General features: G+C 34.9%; 1 protein-coding gene across 12 annotated transcripts in view; it reads right to left on the bottom strand.

The window, feature by feature from the left end:
• Nucleotides 1-25,467, bottom strand: part of PDE10A (phosphodiesterase 10A) — a 352,020-nt gene that overhangs the window by 74,658 nt on the left and 251,895 nt on the right. For all 12 annotated transcript variants that reach the window (XM_021544164.4, XM_085575511.1, XM_021544159.4 and 9 more), the window contains one exon: nucleotides 22,077-22,205. In XM_021544164.4, the coding sequence (XP_021399839.3) occupies nucleotides 22,077-22,205 (129 nt within the window). The remainder of the gene's footprint in view (nucleotides 1-22,076; nucleotides 22,206-25,467) is intronic.

Below are 25,467 nucleotides of genomic sequence, written 5' to 3'. Positions count from 1 at the left end.
AAGGCACTTCCTCCTCCTTTCCCAATATCTATATACAGCCCACACTCCACTCTGAGCCCAACCAGGCAAGGGATGGGATCACACAGCTCAGTGCCATGAAGTTGACATCCCCAACATGGAGCGAGGCTTTCAAGACTGTTGGCCCAAACAGACCAAGACATTTCAGCAAATTGTCAGCTTCTGGAGCAGGAAATACTGCATATGGCTCAGTGACAAGCAATAGAACATAATAATCTTACATATGTTAGCAAGAATGTAATCTTTCACTTACCCCGGGGAAACAGAGAATCAGATACCAACATTTGCACTAAACTTTTTGCATTTAATTATTTCTATTTTGTTCTCCTCCCTACCTTTTTGATCACTGTATTCTCGTCTCTGTCCATTTAGGAACAGAAAAGACTGGATTTTAGGGAAAAAATATGTCCATGTAATAAAACTGTAAGCTATTGAACTCTTAAGAAGTTGTTTAAAATTTTCAGATTCCGGTGTTTATCACTACAGAGAATCAAAAGTAGAACAAGAAACTTTGCAGCCTGCCTGATTTTCATCTTTCTGCACCTCTGACTACATTGAAAACAACTGTCACGTTACTGAGCTTTGCAGTAAAATCCTCAGAATTTGCAGAAAAATGAAGAGTGAGTAGTTTTCTTCTCTTTAGAACGACTGACAAAAGAAACAAAAGAGAATGCCCCAGAGGAAAAGTTTGCTTACGTCAACAAGGATAAGGGACCATTAGAGCTTGAGATGATAGGTTACCACGTGAGAGGGTGCAGTGATCAGTGTGAAACGTATTTATGTCAAGGGAATAATTTCAATCCCTCTGAAGAAACCATACTGTAACTACAACAGAGGTACATTTGTATTAGTGATGTGTTTTATTTACTTTACTCTGGAGACTGAAAACCAAGAAACTGAAAAAATGTTTAAATTAATCAGGAAAAAAACCTGAAGATGAAAAAGACAGATGAAAATTTACAAATTAAGCCTTTTTGCTTTTAGGATATTTCAGCTGATTTGTTAGTAATCATAATCAAGCTCTCAGTGACTGAGTGGAATATTACAGAATAATGATGTGCAGATAATTCATGACTTTGGAGTCTTTGAAAAATGGCATGTTACACTAACATGATGAACAGATTGAAACCAACAGAAGATTGAACTATTTACTACTTATCAGTACTACCACTGTGAGTAAAACATTTTGCTTGCAATGAGAAGACTGCTAAAATATATAAAATTATAACTTCAGTGTGTGGAAAGGAACAGAATATGTAACTACAAAATTATAGACATTTATCTGTGAAAGATAATGACTGCACCTTATGAATCCCTGAAGTAGTCAGTTTTATTCTACAAAGATTTTATAATGACAGGTAATTATAATTCGCATGAATGATACAAGAAAAAAAAATTTAAAATTATCTTTTTGGCTGCTCTACAACAACCAAAAAATAAAAATCCAAGATATTGTGGATATCTGTATTCTACTGACAGTTGAACAAATGCAAAATTTTGACTCTCTCTAATAACAGGTGTAGTATTAAACATGATAGGCCAGATTTAGAAAAATTTCCATGCAGTGATACATGAACAATGACTTAAAAAAAAAAAATCTCCAAAGCAGTCTGCTACCCAATTCCTTTAAATGAAAGAAAGTTAAATACCCCAATGATGAGTAGGTGTGTTGATTTACTCTGCTGATTGTCACTGCTCACGTGACAATGATCATTCACTAAGTTATAGAGACTCAGCCACTTGTGAAACCCCAAGATATTAAGGTTGTGTGAAGTAATTGAGGAAGGTTATTGAACAGTGAGCTTAATAAAAGACAAGATAAAAATGTGATGACTACCAGTTGTCCCTGGCTGAAAACAAGAATGTTCCCAATGAAGCTCTGTTTATATAGCTCTGACTGGTCTTGTGTAACCTCGGGGACATGTTTTAACAGCCAACACCAGACACTCTAACATCAGAACACATCACAAAGTCCTGGCACCTAGTGGTCCACATGTGTCAGGAGATATGGTCATTAAATGCCTTGGCACATCAGCATCCAGCTTATCCTTCGACCCAGACTGGTTCTCCAAGAGGTTCCACAAAAATTTACAGGTAGAACCCAGTCCTCAGTGGACTGACGATCTCAGAGGATGTCCACCAGCACATCTGCATGCTCCACTATGACAACAAATTTACTGCATATCAACTTTCAGTACACAAACTTTGACACAGGTTTCAAACTGAGGGCTGGCTGTACTATCAAGCACTGATGACAGTCCTGATCATAAGAATCTAGCTCTTTGAATCATTAAACCACAAGAAAGGGAGGTAAATCACAGTATCTCTGCAATTAGGAGCATGAGAAAGTCTTGTTTACAGAAATCATCCTATTCTTAGGGGTTGCAAGACAAATGTGCCTCAGACACACACTCACACAGAGAAGAGATTAAACTGGAAATTTCAGATGGAATTCAAAAGGGAAAAAAAAAAGGAAAGGAAAAAAGAAAGGAAACATCAAAGGAAAACTGCAAATTCAGATCTACACGCTTAGAGTAAATCAAGAACTGGATGTGTTCATGCAAGACAAAGTTACTTTAATGTGCATTTTTTATTTAACTAACAAAATCCAATGGAGATGGTAAATTAATTGAAATACTTAATAAGAAATCAGGAAATACATAAAGAAATCAGCTGGAAAGCTAATAAACTATATCTAACAGCAGTAAGAGGAAATGGAAGTACCACTTCTGTCGATGGAATAAAGGGAACTAGAGCAAACTGCACCTCTTTAGCACGGCTGTAGTTGCCACCCGCTGGGATAAGGAGCTGTGTCTATCTCCCAAACTGTCAATCGAAGAGAACTACTAATGATCACACACTGAGAGCCAGCAACCAAGCGAGAAATCTATTCCTGCAAGTATGAAAAGGGTAATTCATAATCTAAGTCCCTTCTCACCATGCCTTCAAAATAGTTTTGAAACAGTCATGATTGAGGAATCTCATAATTTGTCAGTTACAGCATCATTCTTCCCAACTTCCTTCATCAGGCCTGCGACAGAGTTCTGTCAACACCAACACGAGTTTCTTATGTAAGCAAGCATCACACAACTACATGGATAAGGAATTTGGAAAAACAACCCCGTGACACAACTGCTTCTTAGACACTTCTTTATTTACTACATCTACCTAATTCAGAAACAGCAGAGCTGTGTTAATTAACCCATTTGGGTCTGACATCTACTCAGGCATACATACAACGCCACCCAATTTTCACATGCAGCACTAATTCCCTCAGGAGCTACTAGGGGACCTGACCATTTCTAGACATCAGACCACTTGTTTTGACAACTAACTGCAGGAGTGAGATTAAGTCACCAAACAGTACACCAAAGAGAACAGCCTAATAACTACATAATACACTGATGGTTCAAAACACAAACATTAACATAATTAAATAAAGCAAGACTGAAAGCACAAAGAAGAGCAAAAGACTTTCAAAACAGTTTCAAAAGGAGGATGTGCAGGGAGAGAGGGACAAAGATACCAGGATGAGGAAGCAGCTTGGACAAAGACGGCAGATGCTACAAATGGTGACGTAATTTATTGACTTCTCTAGGATTATTTTACTTTCTGCCATGGTGAAAAACAAGATCCAGTAAAAAAAAAAATACTGTTTGCACACATTAAAAAAACTCAAACTGCATCTAAAAAAAATCATACATGTAAGTCACAAGGTAAGATTTGCACAAAAAAAAAATCCTTTTGTTTCCAATATTGATCACTGCTACTGTTAATGAATAAAGAATGCTGGAAACTTAAATCATAAGCTTTAAAAATACAGTTGTCAAGAAGAAAAAAAAAAAATAGTTGCTTCAGTGTGCTTTGCCATTTTCCATCAAGTGAACAGATGGCATTATTAAAATTCTAGTAGAATGAAGTATTTATAAGTTCATTAGACAGCACTAACTATAAAAAAAAAAGCCAGCAATATTGCAAATAAAGCTGCTGGATTCAAAATAGCATAAAAGTACAAATACGGGTTATAAAATCACATTTATGAGTTAGTATACAAAAACAAATATGCCAAATAAAACAAAAGCACAAAGTAGATGCAGAAAAGGCTCTATAAAACAATAATTTATTTTCCAGGGTCACTTCCAAGTTACTCCATGCATTCCGAGCCTGAATTCTATAAAAAGGACTTCAAGTTTGACAGTCTCTAAGACAGCTGAAAGGGAAAAAGCCTGTTACATTTTCTTTTCTTTAAATGTATATAAAAAATTTATACTATGATGTACAATAAGTAAGAATGAAATTGCTCCAGAAATAATACACACATAAATATAAGTCTTATTCTCTGAGGTGATGTTCTTAGGAAATAAACAAAAGGCCAGCCAAATTCATCTAGTACATAGGTCAATGTTTTTAAATGCTGTGCCACACTGGCTTATTTGATACCTGAGTTGCTTTATCTGCTCTTCTCTTCACCATTTTGAATTACTAGTCTACACTGAATTCATTTTGGAATCACTGATTTGTAATTCCAAAGATTGCCTTACCTTCTATTGTCTTTCTTCCAGCTATAGCAATGTCTTGACTTGATAAAGTGGTGTCTGTTAGGTTTCTAATTAACTTGAATAAGATGCAAATTCCTGTCACCTTCAAAATGTGCCAAAATGGATTTACTATAAAAAGAGATAGCTAACAAACTGAAAATTCAGCTTTCACTCTAAATTAATATATACCAGTTCCCATATGTGCAGATTTATTCAAATGCACACCACTTCTCTCTGCAACTTTTATTAGTACAATCTGTGTTAATGTTTAACTCCTTTAAGCATCCTGTCCTCTCTGTGCATAATTTACTCAGTCTAACACATCATCCTTGGAGAGTCCTTGCTTTGATACCTACATGGAAAATGACTCAAAGAGAGACATGTACAATTTCAAAGCATCAATCTTTCTAAAGAATTGCATGACACTCTTTCTTTTGAGGGATCCATTACCACATAAGAACATCAATCTGTTGGAGTCCAGAGGAGGACCACCAAGTTGAGTGGGGGGATGGAGCACCTCTTGTATAAGGAAAGGTTAAGAGAATAGGCAATTTTTTCCAACTGGAAAAAAGACCGGGGTTACATAATTGCAGTCTTCCAGTACCAGAAGGGAGCCTACAAGAAAGATGGAAAGAAACTGTCTACAAGAGCATGTGGTGACAGGACAAGGACAAGGCGGAATGGATTTGAAATGAGAGTTGGTTTAAAATTTGACATTATAAAGAAATTCTTTACTGAGAGGGTGAGGAGGCATAAGTTGAGGGTGTGCCATCCTTGGAAGTATTCAAGGCCAGGCTAGATGGAGGTCTGACCAACCTGGTCTAGTGAAAGATGTCCCTGCCCACAGCAGGGGGCTTGGGACTTTAAGGTTCCTTCCAAACCAAACCATTCTGTGATTCTACTGTCTAAACTGTATCCAGCGTTTTGTTAATGTTTGTCTATTACTTAATCAGATCCAACTGATGTCATCTCAGATCAGAATATTTGAAACTCTTTTCCTGAAGACATGAAACTATCTAGAAAGGAATGTCAAGGTCCAGGTCCACACCAGCAGAAACCAATTTGAGCCTGAACTGCCACATCTGTGCTCTCCCCACTGCCTTGGGGCAGCTTACAGCTGCAGCAGGGAGCCATAGATATAGTCTACAATTATATAAGCAAAACAACCAGTGCATGGGAAAGGCCGGATATACACACCCAGGGATGGAAGCTGAGGGCAGGCAGTGCAGGCTTAAATCAACCACAGAGTTATTTCCTGGGAACAAGAAGGTTCTGGCCCGAGCGAACACCACTTGAGCTGACAGGATTCATTGGCATCTCAGTTTCCTAATGACTGGGCTATTCAAGGCCAACTAAAGGAGCCTGAGATTCCAAAGACTTTCAAGGAGGCATTGAAAGTTCTTTTTGCTAAGATGATTGCTATTTTTTTTTTTAAACATGACAAGTTCATTCATATGCAATGGCCTAATATTTAATAAAACAAAATGAAAATATGGCTTCCTTCTGGCTGAAGACACAGACACATTTTCTTTAGTAAAATGTAGCAGTTGCAGAGATATCCAGATTTAATGGGTTCTTTCACTCAAAGAACATGATGATCACATCAACATTCATTTAATTTTATTAGTTTCCCTTTGCACAGAACTGGAATGAGTAAGAAGCTTTAATACATTTTAGGTACCTGCAGAGCACACAGAAAAAAGTTTATGTAAGAATTCACACTATTCTCTTCAAATCTTGAAATACTTCTTAACAATCAAGACAAACACTGCTAAATCATACATCTAAGTATACTCTTTCTTTTGGTCCATTCTGCATCTAAATGATTTAGGATTGATTATTTAGATGATAATAGTTTAGGAATAGTTAAAGAGGATGGGCATTAAGATCGAAAATTATCTTCAGCCTCCTAGTTTTGAATTATTTAGCCAAATCTCAAGTAGAAAACAAGCATGGAGAGAAACGTTCTTTGACAGCACAATGAGAGATTCCCTAATCTTGTTCTAAAAGATGCCTGTGATTCCAGTAAATGATTTACACTATATTATTGCTTTTAATACTTTATTTTTCCATTGCAATTCCAGATATACTGTAAGAATCCAAACCTACTCCCTAATTTACTTTTTTTTGTTTGCGTTCCGACTGTAGTACAGCAATGAAATTGGATAAGGTGTGCCTACAATACCAATGACAGGGTAAAAATGTGTTTGGTTCCAAGAAAAACCCATTGCTAGAGACTGCAACTTTTTCAAAATACACTTTTAAAAAAAAGTACCTATTATATTTCAGTTTTGTCTTGGGGAGAAATATGACCCACAAGGCTAGAGAAAATTTATTCCTACGAATATCATATAAAAAAGATTACCATAAAATGAAAATCTATGGCTCAATGCTTTAAATGGCTGGATGCACCCTACTGTGCAGTAGAGAGTAGAAAATAATGGCTGGCTTTCCAGTGGAAAGGCCTGGCAGTCAGCTGTGTGGTGTAGACTGGGTTCTGTCCCCAAAAACACATTCTCTTTAGCAACATATTGGGAGGTAGTTTAGAGTGCAAATATTAAGGAACCAGTCTTTCAGTGTAGTCTATCAGTTGATCAATGCTAATCATAATCATATTGTACATAATTTGATCCACAGAAAACACAGCAAAATAAATATGCAGAAATAATTTTTAGTGATGGAATCCTATGTTCTCCTACTTACCATCACTTTGTAATTATGAAAACAAGCAAAAATCCTTATTAAGTACTACAAAAGTTCTCATTTAAAATATTATCAGTCACTAAATTTACTTATTTTTCCATACATAATTTAGCAAGTGTCTTTTAATTCGATGTATAAAAGGATTTCCCACAAACATAAAACATGTATATTCATTCTTTTATAAACCCCCTCTAGCATGTTGGTTTAAGTTGACAGCTAATATTAATCTTAACAGGATTTATTACTTAAAATGCAACTTGTTATATCCTGGAAATTAGGTTTTCTTTACGCCCAAAGAAACCCAGGGTGTGCAGCATCATGGTAACGGAAACCAGCAAGAAAAAGAAATAGAAAAAAACCTACATATTTGTTTGCATCTATGGGATGCTAATTAGTTGAAAAGGGTGAGTGTCTCAGCCTGTCGTCACAAATAGATTACACAATTGACTCCTCCTTTTCATAGCCTACATGCATCAAGTCTTACTTTTGTCCTTTTCTCATCATGCTCCCTCAAAGAGCTCTCATTTCAATACATAAGGGAAAGAAGGAAACCACTTGGTAAAGCCACTTCATATCCCCTTCTTTACTGGGAACATAGCCAAGGATGTTTACAAAAAGCATGAGTAAGCTGTAATGGGATAAGCAGGTAAGCTGTTTTCTAAGCTTCTCTACTGACAGAACAGCTCAGTTTTTCATGTATTATGCCACAGTATTTTTGAGACACTAATATTCAGAGCAGTACTTTTCTAGTAAATGTTGAAACTAGTAGGGAGAAAATTTGTAAGATTCTGAATTTGTTCAAGGACTCATTAAAATGAGGATTTATAAGCAAGTTCAGAGGGTTCTTCTGATATGAGTTCAGTATGAAAGGCAGGAGCAAATACTTAGGTACTGACAATTTTTTTAAACCTATTTTTTGCACAGAATAACTTTTTAGACAGTCATTGAGACTTCATCTTTAGATGTGTTTTAGCAGCAAAACAACAAGCACTTTGTATCACCAACTCAAAGAAAGGCACCACTGTTTTGCGTGTATTTTTTCTACAGCCTTTCAACTGGTCATAAGGAATTTCAGATATCTTTTCTATGGAAAAAATACATACTGCTTTTGCATTAACCCAGGTCTTTCAATTAAAACTAACAAAATGAACTGAAGCTTTGTGTGTTTTTTTCCTGTGCATATAGATGCTGGCCTCTGGAACTCAACATAAACTTTGTACAACCACCAAAAGGACAATTTGAAAAGATTAAATACGTCAAACGAAATACATTTAACTAAATACAATCTCTTGAAACTAATCTGAGGTACTTTCAAAGCAAAGGTCAGACTGAGATAACAGGATTACTGAGAAGTCAGAACAGAAGTTCAATATTTTCTCTGGATTCCTAATCTGTTTCCTCAAGGAAACACAAGAGTTACCAAGCCAGTTTCCTCTGATTCCTCCTGTAGGCTTGGATCCTGGACATGTTTTAAAAACCTTTTCAAAACTAAAGGTGATATCTGATGCAAATGTCCAAGAAGAGGTCCTGATAAGAATGAAAAAATGTCTATCCTTCTTTTACTTTATTCTCCTTATTAAAATGTGTGAGCTTGTCATTTACCAGAGCAAAAATTTTCATTAACCTTTTGAGATACAGAATAGAAGCCTCAAGGATATGAAAACCATCAGGGCAGGAGCTCTTATTAAATATTTTTTTCTAAGACGTAAAAGTGGAATCACCAAAAGAATTCACCAAAGTTTTATGAAGTTAGAAAGCTCCAGATTGCCTGTCTCTGACCCAAATCTCCCCCAGTTACTGTACAAAAAATGCTTCTGTTTCTGTACTCTCTAAGAAAATCTGTCTTCAGAAAGGGTAGTGAAAAATAACCATATCTGAGGGATTTGGACATATCATAAGACAGAGCGAACCTTGAGACCAAGGAACATGTAAACATGTAACATGTAAAAACAAATGGCAGAACTTGGAATGAAAACCTAGGAAAAATTGTGTCCCTCCTAACAATCCTAGAATTGAAGAAGTATTAAAATACATATAATTATGTATTTTAAAAATCATAAGCCTAGAGAGGTAGAGAAAATTTAGAAGCACCAGGCTTCATTCTGCCTATTTATCAAAAGGAAAATAAGGTACAAATATTAATTAGATGACACTGAGCTAAGCCAGTGTTGATTTCAATGCCTGAAGAGCCACATAAAGACAATCAGTTAGAAAAAGTCAATCTTAAGCCTGTAGAAGAAAAAGCTCTTCAAAAACTCAGATAATTAATTATGGAGATCAGAAAAATTCCAGAGAAAATATAGTATTATTTGAAATAAGCTTTTACTTTAAGATGCATCATAAAAGTAAAGAAAAACAATTATCGTAACTCCAGTACTATCCACGATTTTATGCACATTTATTAAGAATGAAGAAAATCGACATCAAATATTCTCTCCCTTTAACTAGATTTACAAGACGGGAAAGAAAAGAAACAAGCTGAACTTCCAACGTGACATTTATTCCTGAGGATTCTGTGTATATAGCTTTTCTCTTTACATTTTTTCTATTAAAAGAATTATTTTGGCACTGCTAACAATCAGAATTAATTTTTTACGCTTCCCCCAGAAATATTGCTGGATTGTCTCAGCACTTTTTTCATGGAAGTGCTCCAGAAGCATCTCCACATGTAGCTGATGGACAGCTACATAAACTAAAAAATGCTGAACTCCAAATCATAACAAGTCATCCACATTTGTGAACAGAAACTGTATTGCCATTGTCACACTGCAAAGAAAACATTCAAATCACCTATACCATCCAGAAAAACAGCTTAGTTTTGGTGAGTTTCTTCAAAGTCTGTTTAAAAAATCATGTTTATGTCCCTATATATAAGGGCCAATCTCAGCCATGTTTAAATAAATCTGATAGTGTAAAAATATACAGTTGTAGTATTTATTCCAGAATTTGAGCCTGTGCATTCTCCAGTCATAAAGACCTATCTGTGAAATACAAAACTGCCAACATGGACCAGTAATTCATTCATCAGTGTTTAGATCTAAAAACGGTCACTAAAAGATGCTGGACTGGACCATGACAAACAACAGTATTTCTGAGATTTCTTATGTTTTTGTGAATCTACATTGTTCTGTGACACCTACTGTGAATTTTAAGGGACAAAATTGTTTCTATACCTGCTTAATCTCTGCTGATTCAAAATTTGATAACTGTTATTGATCAGTGCCACAAAGAGTTTTTGATGAAGAAAAAAACCCTCTCAGAACATGAGAAAATACTTGCAAATACCCTTTTCCTCTATTATATGGTGCCATTTTCTCTGTACTTGGGTGTATAGCTATATATTCACTGTATTTGGTATATACAGTTGGCTGCTACAATAGGTACCTCAAACACTGAAATGTATCTGAGGTTTATGGCCACTGTTTACTCCTCAGGAAAAAAAATGTTTTGAATACAATCATATTGGTAGACGGGGAGATGACAGTTATTTTCTCCAAAAATTGTTTTGGACAGAGAACAATTGTAAAACACAACCTGGCAATAGTACACATTTGTAAAAACAATTATCTGTAAAATTAAAATTTTGTTTATGAAAAGTAACAGACAATAGGGAAAACTCAGATTATTCTTTAAGCACATTTATGATTGACCATGAAATATATGATGGCAAACCAGCAGGTGTCACAATGAAATGGCTTCCTAGGTAATACAATGCAAAAAGAGCACATTCTGGTAATTTAAAACTTCATTTGAAATAAATTCCTCTTCCAGAAGGGCATTCACTGTGTGGATCACGACAACTCTGATTTAGAAAGAAGGGTCACTGTGTAGTTACTAGCTTAAAAAGTTGTTTTGATAAGTCTCCCCCAGGTGTTTACTGTAAATCCAAAATCACTGCCCAGCAAGTCCCCTAGAATAAACATCTCTTTATTGCTATACAAATACTCGATGCACTTCTCAAGATATTTCCAAATGTTCACAATGAACCCTCTTGGACTGAATTACTATAAATGTAACAAGTTTGTTGCCACTTCCCCACTCCAATCACCAAAACCTGATATCAGTTACACCCAATTGCTATATATCCCTCAAAAACTCACAGGCATTCCACCTCCCACATTTATTATTGAATAATGTTTCATTGATTTCCTAATCCTTGTTACTCATCAACACCATCATCCTTTTTCTCTTTCCCTTTCACTCCCCATATTTAATGACAGATGAAATGAAACCAGCATGTTAGGATGAGGACTAAGCACCCTGTAAAAGAGCTTCCTTCTGCTACCTGAACAAACAATAAAACACACAAAACATTCTACCTTTGCCTTAAAAAAAGAAATGTGAGAAAGTCCTATAATCTCTGCTGCTCAGCAATTTCAACTAGAGAAACTTTTTTTATGCAGCCAAAGATCATCACTTATGGGTATCTCTGCATATTGCAGGTTGAAAGAAAGAATAAAACAAATTAGCTCAGTATGGCAGCTAACATAAGTCTGAATAAGGCTTTGTCTCCAAAGAGTTTCAAAGATGCCTTATTGTTATAACTGAAGAGACCTCTTGCAGCTTACCTAAAAAGATCCATAAACAATGGATATATAAATAACCCAGTTTCTTTTCCAGCATATTCAAATGAGTTTTTAAGACAATCTGACTCACAATTCTAACAACAGGTGGTACATAAATCCTAGAAAGGCCAGAGAAGCATAATGACAGAGAATACTGACCCTATTCTGCTGAACTTTAAAAGTCCATCCAGTCAAGTTTGTAGCCTATGACAAAGGCTAGTAACAGCTCATTTAGAAAGGAAATAGGAAGAGTATGAAGAATTTACACTTTATGAAAAGGAGAGAAAAGACAGACTACAGATGTACAGAGTCTACTTACTCCAGTATGTCCTCAGAGCAATCAGATGCTTACGAATTTTCTCAGCTGGAGGCTGCATCAGGATCATAGTATGTAACAGCCCTTGATGAAGTATTTCTTCTTTGGAATGTGTCTAATCACTTTTTGAACCCATTTACATTTTTAACATCTCAAATATATTATGCTAATGTGTTCATAATTTAGGCATGGGTTGTGTGAAAAAGGACATCCTGTTGTTTCAAACCTGTAGTCAATTTGTTTTGCAGGGTGCCCTTCATTCTACTGTTATGGAAAAGGTAAATCTGTCAACTGTCTTCATCGTGACAGTCATAATTATAAAACTTCTGCTACAGTTCAGGTCTTTTGCAGAATAAAGAATCCCTTTCTGTTTGGTAGCAACATCACAAAAGTCATCATAGTGCAAAGATAATAAGGAAGAAAGGTTTTATAAAGCGTTAATAACACTATAAGAATTTGAGGTCTTTTTCTGGCTGAATTGAACTAGATGCTCTAGCCAGTGCAAGAAATTCAGACCTTGCTAACTTCCCTCCAGAAAATCAACAAACCTCCTACAAAAGAACATAAGATCTATGGATAGTAACTGAGCATCCTCAAATGCCATAAAATTAGATAAGTAGATGTAAATTTCTTCACAGAATTTATAAAAAATAGAAACAATAATTCTTTTGAGAAGAAATTATTCTTTAGCCTAATTAAGCAATTAATTATTTCTTAGCTTTTTTGTCCTTATGCTTAAACAAGACAAAACCTTCAGGTAAGATTCATACTTATCATTGGCTCAATACCAACTGACACTGGTTTTATAACTCATTATAATTTCCTGCGAAACCTCCTTACACCTGAGCTTTAAGTGTTCCACAGGGAGAAAAAAGATCTATTTCCCTGAGACCCAGAGAAAATGACCATACACAATCTCCTCCTCTTCCATAATTGACAGTCAGACATTTTGCTCAAACTCTCTAAAGAATTAAAATAATTAAACATAATTAAACTTCGTGGACTGTTATCCAGGTTTATTTGCCATTGATACAGTCAGGTGAAGTGGTTCCTCCAAGCCTCATATGCTGGTAATCAAATAGTTTATTGTCTCCTTCCACCATGCTGATGGAAATGTAGCTTGTCACATATATTGTATCAACAAAGAGATCCATTAAAAAAAAAAAAAAGTCTTGCTTGCCTTTTGGACTTCCAGAAATACAGATTAGAGACATCTACACATCTGGTTTACTTTGTTCTTCTATGTATCATGAGGAGGTAGTATTATCTGTACAGAGCATCTGAACTTCAAATTCACCTCTGTAATTTCCACAGTGACTTAATGATGCTTCCTGTTTGGTTGCATTTGGCTAAGCTCTCTATCTGTTTCCAAGCTCTAACGGCTGATTTTTCCACTGTATTCCTAGCATCCCTCCCTGAGCTGCCACAGCTAATTCAGTCTAGGCCTAATGGAGGAATGAGGGCTGTAGGCTGGGCTTGAATATCACTAGGACATGATTAACTTTGCATCCAAAGCATGGCTTTCATCTTGCCAATCTGCATTTTCCCAGAACAATATCTGGCATCAAATGAGAGGACTAACCCTGCCCAGGACTACTCCAGATGGTAGTTTGGATGCAAAATCATATTTGGGTGTGAAGAAAAAGCAGTTTGGCCTCAGAGATATCATATGCCATGCAACTAGGCCTCAGAGGCAAAGATCAACCAAACCTTATTTTTATCTGACACTTTGAGATTTTTTACAGTTTCTATTCATCTGGATTTAATTTTCAATACAAATGAAGTTTTAGTATCCATCCGCTTAGTATGCATCCATTTTTTCAGAGAGCTTATGAAAATAAAAATTCCTCTCAGAAATGAAGTCCTCTGTAGTGAAAATTGTCTAGGAATTCCACAGTTTACTTTGAAGTTCTTAGAATCCCAATAATCTTCAGGAGGACTTTTTCTCCAATACCTGGATTTTCTGTCCAATATTTGTTTCTTTGAAGGTCATTGAAAAGGGTTCATCTCAAAATTTTGTGGGTTTGTTTGCTGTTGGATTTTTTTTATTATCTGAAATATGAGTACATGTTTTGAACCAAATAATTTCTATCTACATGCCTAATAACATCTTCAAAGTATTTGAGTAATATTTGTGACACAAACAAACCTGTATGTCAGCTAAGCAGATGCAACAGTGTTCATTTATGTGCAATACAAGTATTCCTCCTACAACATATTTAAATGGGTATAATCTCCTGAAGGAGCAATTAGGGAATATATAGAAGTAAATCAATGGGAATGAAGTCATACTTAGGCCTTCCTCTTGATGAATGACATGGGAATATAATTTAACTTTCATTCATAAAACATGCCAAAAAAAAAAAAAAAAAAAACCACCAAAAAACAAAAGCAGTTTATTTATAGTCCAGTTGAAAGACATTTGATAGGATTTATTTCATCGCCAGGATGAAGAGTATGAAGAAGTAATTTTCAGACAAAGAACTTGATCTATCGCTGGCCACTAGGACTAATAAAGGGAGTATCAATGACTCACCATGAAAAGTACACACTTTAAATTAGCAGCACTAAATCTGACCTGATAAAAAAACACAGGAAACTAGCTTAAAATTCCATCTAATCACAGATATTTTCAAGGCTAATGTAACTGAATCACCACCATGATCACTAAATCACTATAGAATCACACACTTTGTTGTCAATAAGCCCATACTATGTCTGTGATTTACTGTTCTGTGTATACAATCTCACTTCAAAGCCTTAAGACATCAGAGAAGTTTCAGAAGTAAAATTTCTGCTGAAAATCTTTACTAATAGCCAATATGAGGTTAAGTCAAACCATCATTTCTGCAGACAGAAATAGAAAATAATACATCTAGAGCATGGAATTAACATTTATATCCAACTAGACATCTCCTGTAAAAGATGAATTTTCATTCCTCCTCAGGGCTTCCTGTACTTCCTGTGAAATAAAAGAGATGCAGAATATCTATACATATATAATATATGGATAAGACATTGAGAACTTTGCTGAACTGAGTTTTCATTACTCGCATACAGAACGCCCATGAATAAATATCCTATATTTGTGCACATGTGGTGTAATAGACTTTCACACTGTGTGACTGCATACTTCTCTTTCCTCAAAGATGAAAGTCTCATTTAATGGACAGAACGAGCAATGCTAACATCTGCAATTATTTTACATTGTCTTTTTATTCTTATTGGTCAATCTTTGATTACAGACCTTGTCTAGCCAACATTAATCAAATTAATACTGCTATACTTGGATTTGAAAGTCCCATAAAAGTTAATGACTATTCTCTTGTTATTTGTTTCTTTCTTTCTCAGCTTACAGACCATGGGAACATTCCTACTCCATTTCAATGCAGGTAAAACAGGTTAGCTGACATTGACATAAATAATCTTCATTAAAAAGTGTTGGCTACATGGGTATACAGTCTCCACATACATCAGCAGAATGGATCTTCTCCACCAATTACTGAGATTTTTTTTTTTTGTTTACTTGATTTTTACTCTAAAAATAAAGATCAGTGTGCAGAAGAGAAACAATCTGAAAACAAAAAACAGCAGGGCCAGACAACATTCAGGAGAACTGTCTCACACAGGAGGGAAATGGTTTTGTATTGCATATAATGTTAATTAACCCATTATTGAAATACTATCTCTCTTATACTGCCCACTCTTTAGAAAGGTATTGATCATCTGGAAATGTTCAAATTGTAAACAGAAGAGAAATAGTAAGAAAAGTGAAAAACCTATTTCTCAGTATCACAGAAAAAGAAGCTCCATGTCCTAATTCACTGAAAGATTAAGAAATGACAAAAATCAACATCTGTTTATTTTCTACTCTAACTAGCACTAATGTGCATAAAATTATTCTGTGAATCCAGGCTTAGAAGTATAGATAAACAGTGGTTTTGAGTAGACTGAAAAAAACATAAACACTCCTAATTCAAGCTTAACAAAAACACAATAAACATTAGTATAAGTACATGTTGAGAATAATTGCTCTAGATATAATGTGATTAACATAATTAGTTCAAGAGGGAACTCAGACCAAGCAGTGATGTCTACTTCTTCAGACCAAACATATCATCATTAAAGGATTACATTCTGCAAATCTCTAACCATCTAAACAATTCTAAATATACAGAACTCCAGAAAAATGGAAAAATCACCTCCTTCACCCAACTCACTCAAAAACCCCAAAAACAATCAGACAATAAACTCTCACACTGTTCAGCAAATAAAATAAAAAAAAATGTACCATGCCATTTTTCATATCATTTGGAGTTCACTAGTGATAGCCATTCAAATAACAAGAGAATAAAATTAGCAACTGCTTCAACCTTGACCCACACACTGAACAAAAACTTCATCATCACTCAAGATTTTAGTATTATCTACCAAGAGGCCACTGCTCAGTATTTCTGTATTATCAATACTTTAAAAAAATGCTATTCTATCTAACCTAAATATCCTTTCCATTAACCTTTTCTGTCTAAAAAAAACAGACTGAGAACACAACAGGGATAACTTTTTCATTAACTCCTTCTCTATATTTTCACAGCTAAAGTGAGCCCACTCATAATTCTCTTCTGATTAATTAAGAGAAAACAATAAATGAAAAAAAATATTTAATTGATCACACAGGAAAGAAACCATTTCACCTCAGACAACTATACTGAGTCTTCAGGAAATGATGCAGCAATAAAACCATTTTTAAAAGCAATGGCACAATAGAACAGTCTCCCCAGATAGCTGTTCCAAAATTCTTCAGTACTTCTGACACATGTATTCCATTTTCATTAGCTGGACTTAAATGATATTCCTATGTAGAGCTCCACCACAGAAGTGGGAAGTGCCTTCACCTGTCTGCCTCTGAAATACTGATACTAACAAACTTTCTAGACACATGAAAAATGGCAACCTGCAAACTATGCAATACAAAAGTCTACCAATGAGTTTTATCTCCATGGAAGTGAGGACTGTGCCAAATACACAGAGAAATATGTTCTACACAGCCAAGCCTCCAGATATCACTGCAACTTTTCTGATAAAAACATTCACAATAGAGACAAATTTTGTCATTCTGGATATTATCCCAGGAAAGTCGCACCTGTCAGTATATGCGATATGTCACCTTGGTTCAGACCAATAAGACCACCTAGACCAACATTTTGTATCTAACTGGTCATTGGCAAGCACTGAATGAAGAGCAAGAGTATAGCAAGGAATTATTCCACTTGGAATTGGAAGATACAACCTTTCCATCTTATTTTGAGAAAAATGAAAAAAAGAATCCAAGAAAGGCATCAAAATATGTAAATAGTAGGGTTTGGTAATAAGAAGCCCTGCTTGGATGTCACAAACACAAGCACAGCAGGGGTGCATCAGAATAAAACAGCATGTCTGCAGCATCAATGAAATATTAAGATACACTAATTATAAATCAAGGAGGTTGTTAACATGTTCCCATATCAGTTCCTCTTGCCTAGTTTGGGGAGAAGTCGAAATTGCAACAAGCTGTGGAGCATCACAGCAGTGACAGTCTCCAGATTCTGAGTAGCCTTCACCTACAGTTCTACAGCTACTATCCTGCACTTCACAACAGGTATCTCTGCTCAGTCAGTGCAAAAAGGCACAGTCTTCAAAAACTAACACATCAAGAATAGGCTCCATTTGTTTCTTTATAATTCTGGCAGCAAGCTGACATCTCTTTAGCGTACACATACTGACACACATCCTCCTTACATGTATATCTTTATATACACTATCCCTGCTTGAGGAAATGCATGTTAGCCATCCTTTCATCTATTTAATAATCTTAGGCAAAGTGCAAATAACATGCCTCTTTACACCACCTTTTAAAAGCAGAAATAAATAATTAAAAGAGCAAATAATGGAACAACTATGAGCTAAAGCAGAAATATGTACTTTGGTATTCCTTAACAATAAAAACATAAGTACAGACTTGCTCTCTAAATAGTCACACATCAACACCTCTCAAAAACTCACTTCTTTGTCATTTACATGACTGTAGCCAACTTTAAAGCCTACCATGCTGACATCTAAAAACCTGAAAATGCAGCAACAGAAATCACTTTTTGTACTTTTATTATTTATGTGAAACTTTATAATTTATGTGTCAATGATGGAGCCTAGTACAGTTCAAACATTACAGCAATGCCATACTTATATTAAGCAACTAATTTCTAATTACTGCATTTTTTTTTTAACAGGTCAATTATGAAGTATCAGGTCCCTGGAAATGCAGTAAGTCAACTTCACTTAAAAGATTATAAGTTCTGGATATATTCAGTCATATCGTGTACTGAATGTACTGATTTCCATTTATTTTTTTTTAATTGTATTTATAAATACTTAACAATGTTTGCATTAACAATTACAAAGCACCTTAAGTTGCCACTATACATAGCTTTACATGTTTTTGGCAAATTTGGCTGGAAAAAATTATTTACAAAGCTGTTAATGTTTCCAGATTCAGCAGTAATTAAGCACACAGTCATGCACTGTGATGAACATGAGGGCCATGGGAAGTGATGAGTTTCTTAAGTGATATAGGCAGCTTTCCATGTAGGCATTCTGTGTCAGTACAGTTTGTCCTTTCTTCTTATTATATAAGAGGTAATTAAAAAGATTAGGAAAGGCATCTACAAAATTCAGTATCAACAGTGTAAAAAGATGCACATCTGGCTTGTAATCAATGTGCTTAGCCTCTTATTGTTGTGGCAGTGAAGTTTCAAATAGTATAATTAAGTTTGGAATTTATAAATATTTTTCTGAGAAATTTGCCTGGAGATGAGGATTTATCCAGCAACAGAGTCTAAACCTATCCAAATATTATGGTTTTGGCTACAATCATCTGCCACTTTTGCTTGAATGATATGAAATAGGACAATGGAAGAAGTCTCATGAGTTCTGTGAGTACTATATCTAGGTATCTGGAAAAGAAAAATCTCCTTCTGGCTGATTAACTCTGCCATGATCTGGATAGCAAAAATTTAAAACTCAAGTGTTTGTGTATTACAAATAGAGTTGTTTGGAAATTCTGTGCGCAATAGAAGGCCTAGGTTTGTTTTGAACATGTAATTTATCGGTAGAAAATAGTCACAGTTCAGAAAGTCACAGTGAATACCCAAATATCAGCATATGCAGCATTCCTTTCCAATGCCATCTTTGTAAGTTTTCTCCAATATATCAGGAAAAGGAAAAAAACAAGTTAAATAAAAAAAGTCTTATAATACTAGATAGATAACCATCACCATCAACCTATCATGATCAAATTTCAATCTATCATTTTACTATGATAGATACAAGATCTAACACACTGAGGACTCAACTCATTAGATTTTGGGATATAATTATACCTTAAACACTGCAATATTTAGTGATTTCCTCCCTGTTTATTAATTTAGGTTAAAAAAAAAAAAACCCAAACCATTTACAGTAATTAATCCAGTGAATCTCAGTCACAGATAAAATTCAGTTCATTTGAGTCCAAATCAGACATTTCAGTTCATGCTAATGAAATCCAGGTAAACTACCCTGGCTGTAGGCCCACTGACTTCTGGCTGAAGAGTACACACAGCTGGATGTCTGTAAATCAGGCAGGACACAATTTCTGCATATAGGCTAATGACTATTCTGCGTCACCAATGTGTAAGAGTACAGACACTAAGCGAGAGGCCTCAAAACAGCCTTTTGCCTGCCTGGCAACTTCTTCATAAAAACAAAGCTTACTTTTCCGGTTGTATCCCATTACACGATGTGAGCATTTGTAAAGTAGATGAGACTGAAGCAAAAGAAATAAAAGGAAAATATACCCCTACTGATGTAAAGTAACTTAGGCTGCACAGCCACTTCAAGCCACCACAGATCTGTGCTGACACCAAAAGGATCAGTTCCATTCTCTCCCCCTTGTTTTTCAACACCACCATAACTCAGGCAGTACAATTTGTACATACTTAGCATGAAATGAGTATATCATCTAACAAATTTATTTCCTGAAAATATTACTTTCTGAAAGATTGGGATATGTTGTTATCAGAAATATTTTATATGACTATAGACTTTATCTTTCTACAAGAAAATCACAGACAAGGCTCATCAGTATCCATTTCATTCTATAAACAAAATTCATTCAAATTAATCTACTTTACTTGGCAAGTGTAGTATTAAATCTGGTTGTGCTTATTTTTATCTAAAACCCAGCACTAAAGAAGCCCCATCTGTATGACTGCCTTTAGTGTAATAACTACGGCCACCTTAAATATCACTGTCAGCAAAAGGGAAGTAGCAGGGAAGGCAGAAAGACATGTAGGATGATAACAGAATGAAGCTAAATGCTAATGGTAGCATAACTATTGCTCGACACTTTTAATACAACTTTGGGGAAAATCAGCCATAATATAGATTTTTTAAAGTGTATGAACAAACCAGACAAATCCCACTGTAGTACCTGTTCACATTAAAACTTCACTAGGAAAATGGTCAGCAGTCACTTTACTTTAGCAGTTGTTACAAAAACTTTTATGAGGACTTCCACAAAAGTTTATCTTTCATTTATACCTTCGTCCCCAAAAATTGGAAACTTTGAACAACTGGTAATAAATGCCACTTAGTAAAATATGATTCTTGAAGCTAAAAGTTCTCCAAAGCATTTATTTGGTTTTAGCAGAAAGATCCTTAACCCACACTATAAAGTGTGTTTCAAACACATAGTGATTTCTTACAGTGATTTCAAGCACCTTAGATAAGATTATTATTTTTAAATACACATAGCTAAAAAAACCCAAGAAGTATTAATTTCTGATAACATGAAAGTATTTTTCATCATCTGTGTACAAAAGGAATTGTCACAACCTATTTCCCTGATTCATAGCACTGTTTTTCTGATTGTTGTTGTGGATTATAACAATAGGCCTCCTGCTGGGCTATAGTTTGCAAACTACAAGGAAAAAGATAAACAGTTGATTGCTATATACTTCTATTCTGCTGCTAGGTAATCTCTTTAAGCCAACAAAAATGTATTGCCACCTTAGGATGGTATGTAGTCATTACCACCAAAAATCTGACTCAACATAGCCTTTTCCATTCCTTGCCCGCCATTTTTTTAAACATAATTCTGCAGAAAACACTATCTTCTAGAAAGTAACAATAGTGCTCTATTTAAAATAAGAATTATCATTAGAACTTAAAACCCTATACACCTTAGAAATCAGCCACAAAGCAAAAAAAGTGTTTCTTCCTCATTTGCATTTTACCTGGTACATTACAAATCATTGTTAAAATTGCCTGAATCTTATGTTTGCAGATAATCTCACAAAATTTAAGATCATTGCAAAATTCAGGATCACTGTCAACCCAAGCCAGCTCAAATCCAAGTTTCCTGGGTCTATTTAGCAAGGTATTTTACCTAAAGAAACACGAAAGAAATACCTCCAGAATTTAACACATTGAGTTATAATATTAACATTCTTATCTGAAATTGACTTACTACATGTTTCAAGTAGGAACTTTTGAGATGGCATATCCAGTAATTTATTGAGGCATACTGAATAATTTTAATTCAAAATTTACCAATTTTTAATCCAAGAAAACCAAGTTATATTCTCAAACAAGACACCACAGGTTGATGGATAGGATTTTCAATTCAAAATGGGTAAACTAAACTTCTAATATTAATACCAGTATATTTCGAAATAAAAATACCAAAAGGCTCAAAATACTTTAAAAAATTGTTAGCCTATTGTGCCTTTGAAAAAATGGTAGAACCTAAACACAAAAATTATAATATTCAAGTTATACCAAAACCAGATTTCCTTTTTAAATCTGAAAATAACTGAGCTGTTGAAAGCTAAATATTAATCACAAATAAAAAGCACTTACCTTCTTGTCTGTTATTTTTCCTTTTTAGCCATTTTTCCACAGTTTCTGCACTTACACTTTCTGACACAAACTCATCCAGTACCTGGGGGTGAAGAGAAAGATACGCCTTCACTTTTTCATCTGTTAAGCCTGAAAGAGAGAACATTAATTGATTAAATTATTGGTATAAATTTCTTCATATGAAGAAAATACCTGGAGACCAGCAAGAATCAATATTCCTTTGTTTAACACACTGATTGAATATATGACTATTTAAATAGAACAGAGAGAGCAATACACTGTCAAAAAATGAGCTGTAATGTAGAAAATAGTAGAAGAAAAGTGTAGCCATACAAGATACTGTGTACAAAAATTCCCCTGAAGGCATACACTAGGAGAAATAGCCAAGTAGGAATTCATTACTATGATTGTGACTATAAAACTATTTCCAAGATATGCAGAATGATATATTGATAAAGAAACTGGTTAGAAAGAGACAGAAGAAGGTGAGCTGGGATGTCTCACAGAGCACCAAATTCAGTGTTCTCACTGCAAATTGCATCAAAATTAATACAAACTATTATGGAACACCAAAATTAGACACAATTTTCAAATACTAGAATTACTCAAGTTACTTTGGATATATAAACTGTTTTCACAGGCATGCTTCCATTGTTTTAATAACTTAGTTATCAAAATGAAAATAATTGCAGATAAAAGGTATTTACAAAATCTGCAACAGAAAGAAAACTCCAGTAACATTTCAGAAAAAGAACAAAGATTTAGAATCTGAGATCCCTGACATTCATAAATAAATTTTCAAATTCACAAAATTATACTCTGATGATACACTTTGCAAATCACCCAAACAAAATGACTGCAGGTGAACCCAGCAGTGCTGAGGCTGTCCAAAGGGGGAAGCGATAAAAAGAGCCTGTCCAGAGTGACTTGGCTCCAGGACAAGAGGGAACAGTGCAAAAGCCTTAATGGCATATGAGAGGAAGAGAGAAGCAACAACAACTGTAATGACTCGAGATATGAGGGGAAGAGGAGCAGCAGCCACTGTAATGACTCTATGCCATCTTCTCTTGTGTTTTGCGTATTTAAATATAATAGTAAAGTCTCCACAGAAAGCAGTCAGGTTTCAGCAGAAATGAAACTCCCCTCTGAACAACACTGACCTCTTTCAGAGAGCATTCTTGGTACAAAATGAGATAGATTCTCCTATTTTGCAGTACATGATGGACAGAGGCACAGTGCAATTTGAATACTAGTCAATGATGGTAATATTTAAGACCTCTTACAAATGTTTACTGTGAAAGTCTTCAGGAAGCAATATCAGAAGGAAAACCAACAGCTCTCATCTGCAGAACATCAACCACCTACACCACTTTCCTCACACCAACTGCACCGCATTGCTTACTCACATCAGCCCCCAACAGCTCAAAACTGGTTTAAACTACCCTTCCTTTTAAACCAGAGGTGGCAGTTCCTGCTGGGCATCATAACCTCAAAGAACAACATTGCTACTTAAGGCAATTCCTCATATATGAATCACTTGAATAAGAGCTTATTGAGCATCCTGATTTTCATTAGTGAAGAAGAAAAGGTATATCATAAATCAGTAAGACAAGTAGATAATCAGCAAGTGGGGTGGAACCAAGCAAAACCCCCCTATGTTGATTGTTTAACCTTAGGTGAAAGCTTGTAGAGTTAGATCATAATGTAGCTATAAAGAAATACAAGTGCGAAATGAACAAGATAATTTTAAAGCCAGTTCAGGGATTGCCTCATGTTCTAAAAATATCAAACTCATTAATATAATTCTGTAATTTGTTCAAATGAGAAAAATTTAGACCCTTGAAAATGTATTTCTAATTTCTTAATGAGAAAATTTGAAAAGGAAACATGTTTTAAGAATCAATCAAAAAATTTTAAAGATTTAGCCATCAAAATTTATCTGCCCTTTAAGTTCTACATGAAAAATTATCAAAACAGACTTGTCATAAAATGTCTGCTACTTTCAAGTTGTCTCTAGACTGCAAAGAAACACTTTTTTTCTTCTAGTAAAAATCTATGACCCAAAAAGATTGTAAAATTAAGCAACTGGAATTGTGAAAAGATTGATTTGTTTTTTCAGTGGAAATAACCTTTCTTTCTTGATCCAAACCTTTATATGTTATGGGTTTTGTAAAACACACATCAGAATTCAATAAAATGTCAATTTGAAATAAGACTTCAGTCTACAGGTCTCAAGTTTAATATCCAACTTTATTATTGGATATTAAACAACTTTAATATTATGCAACTTCAGCAACCTAAAGCTAAAAACTCTGCTTTAACCTTATACAGAAACGTAACTCATGGAGCTGATACAAGAATTACAAGTCTTTAAATTACCCATTTTTATTTCACTAAAGGTATCTGAGCAGATGTTCTTTCTCAATGTGAGATTTGTAGATGGGAGCAAGAAGAACAAGATTTACAACTATGTTTGCAGAGTTAAAAAGGAGTGACTTAAACCTATTTTCTACATAGATTAAGGCCAACTTATTGGTCAGCTCCCAGTTGTTAGCCGGCTGCATCAAAAAACATACCCTGCAAACATTCACACAAACTCCACAACCAAGACTAACAATAACACATTGTAACTTCACAAAATGTAGAAATACAAACCTTTTCAAAGAAATTTTAATAGTTTGTGTTTTATGTACATTAAGGCTAAAAAGTGTTGTAAGAATGCCTGAATGTAAGAGCATTTTATAGCTGTGCAGAAGCAATTATTTTATGGCATATGGAAAGCCTTCTTGATTGTAAGATACACATTAGAATAAAATTCTTGCATAACAATATGCACACACTCGCCCTCTTGAACATTCACATGCTCCTGAAAACTTCTAGTAATGTATTATTATTAAATATTATTGACTTCTCTAATTGACCTCTCTATTGAAGCATTGTAATCCCTTAATTCTGAAAAATGCAAAAAACCCTATTTGAATATTTAGAGATAATAATTGGTAATATTTAAATGGACAGGACAATAACACACCAACCGTCAGGAAACTAAAGTTTATCATTCCAATCAGGTGCCATTTACAGAATTACCAACAAACAAACATAACACAAGCCAATGCTGGTTATTAGTTTTTCTGTTAACATATTGGTCCTAAATATATGGGGCAGAAAACTTTTCTACATTCATTCACATTAGAAATATTTCTCCTCTACTACTTCTCCCTTCACTACTACTTCCCATTACTTCCAGTAATACAAGGACTTCTCTCATTCTCGTTCATGATTTCTTGTGTGAAGCATCAAGTGTATACATCAACAGTGCCTAGCAAAGGAAAAGGCAGCAGTGCACACATTCTTAACTGTGTTAGTCTATACACTTCCTCCCAAGCAGCCC

Source organism: Lonchura striata, chromosome 3 (assembly GCF_050655825.1).
Source record: "Lonchura striata isolate lonStrDom1 chromosome 3, ASM5065582v1, whole genome shotgun sequence".
Lineage (NCBI taxonomy): Eukaryota > Metazoa > Chordata > Aves > Passeriformes > Estrildidae > Lonchura > Lonchura striata.
This window is presented reverse-complemented; position numbering and strand designations above follow the sequence as displayed.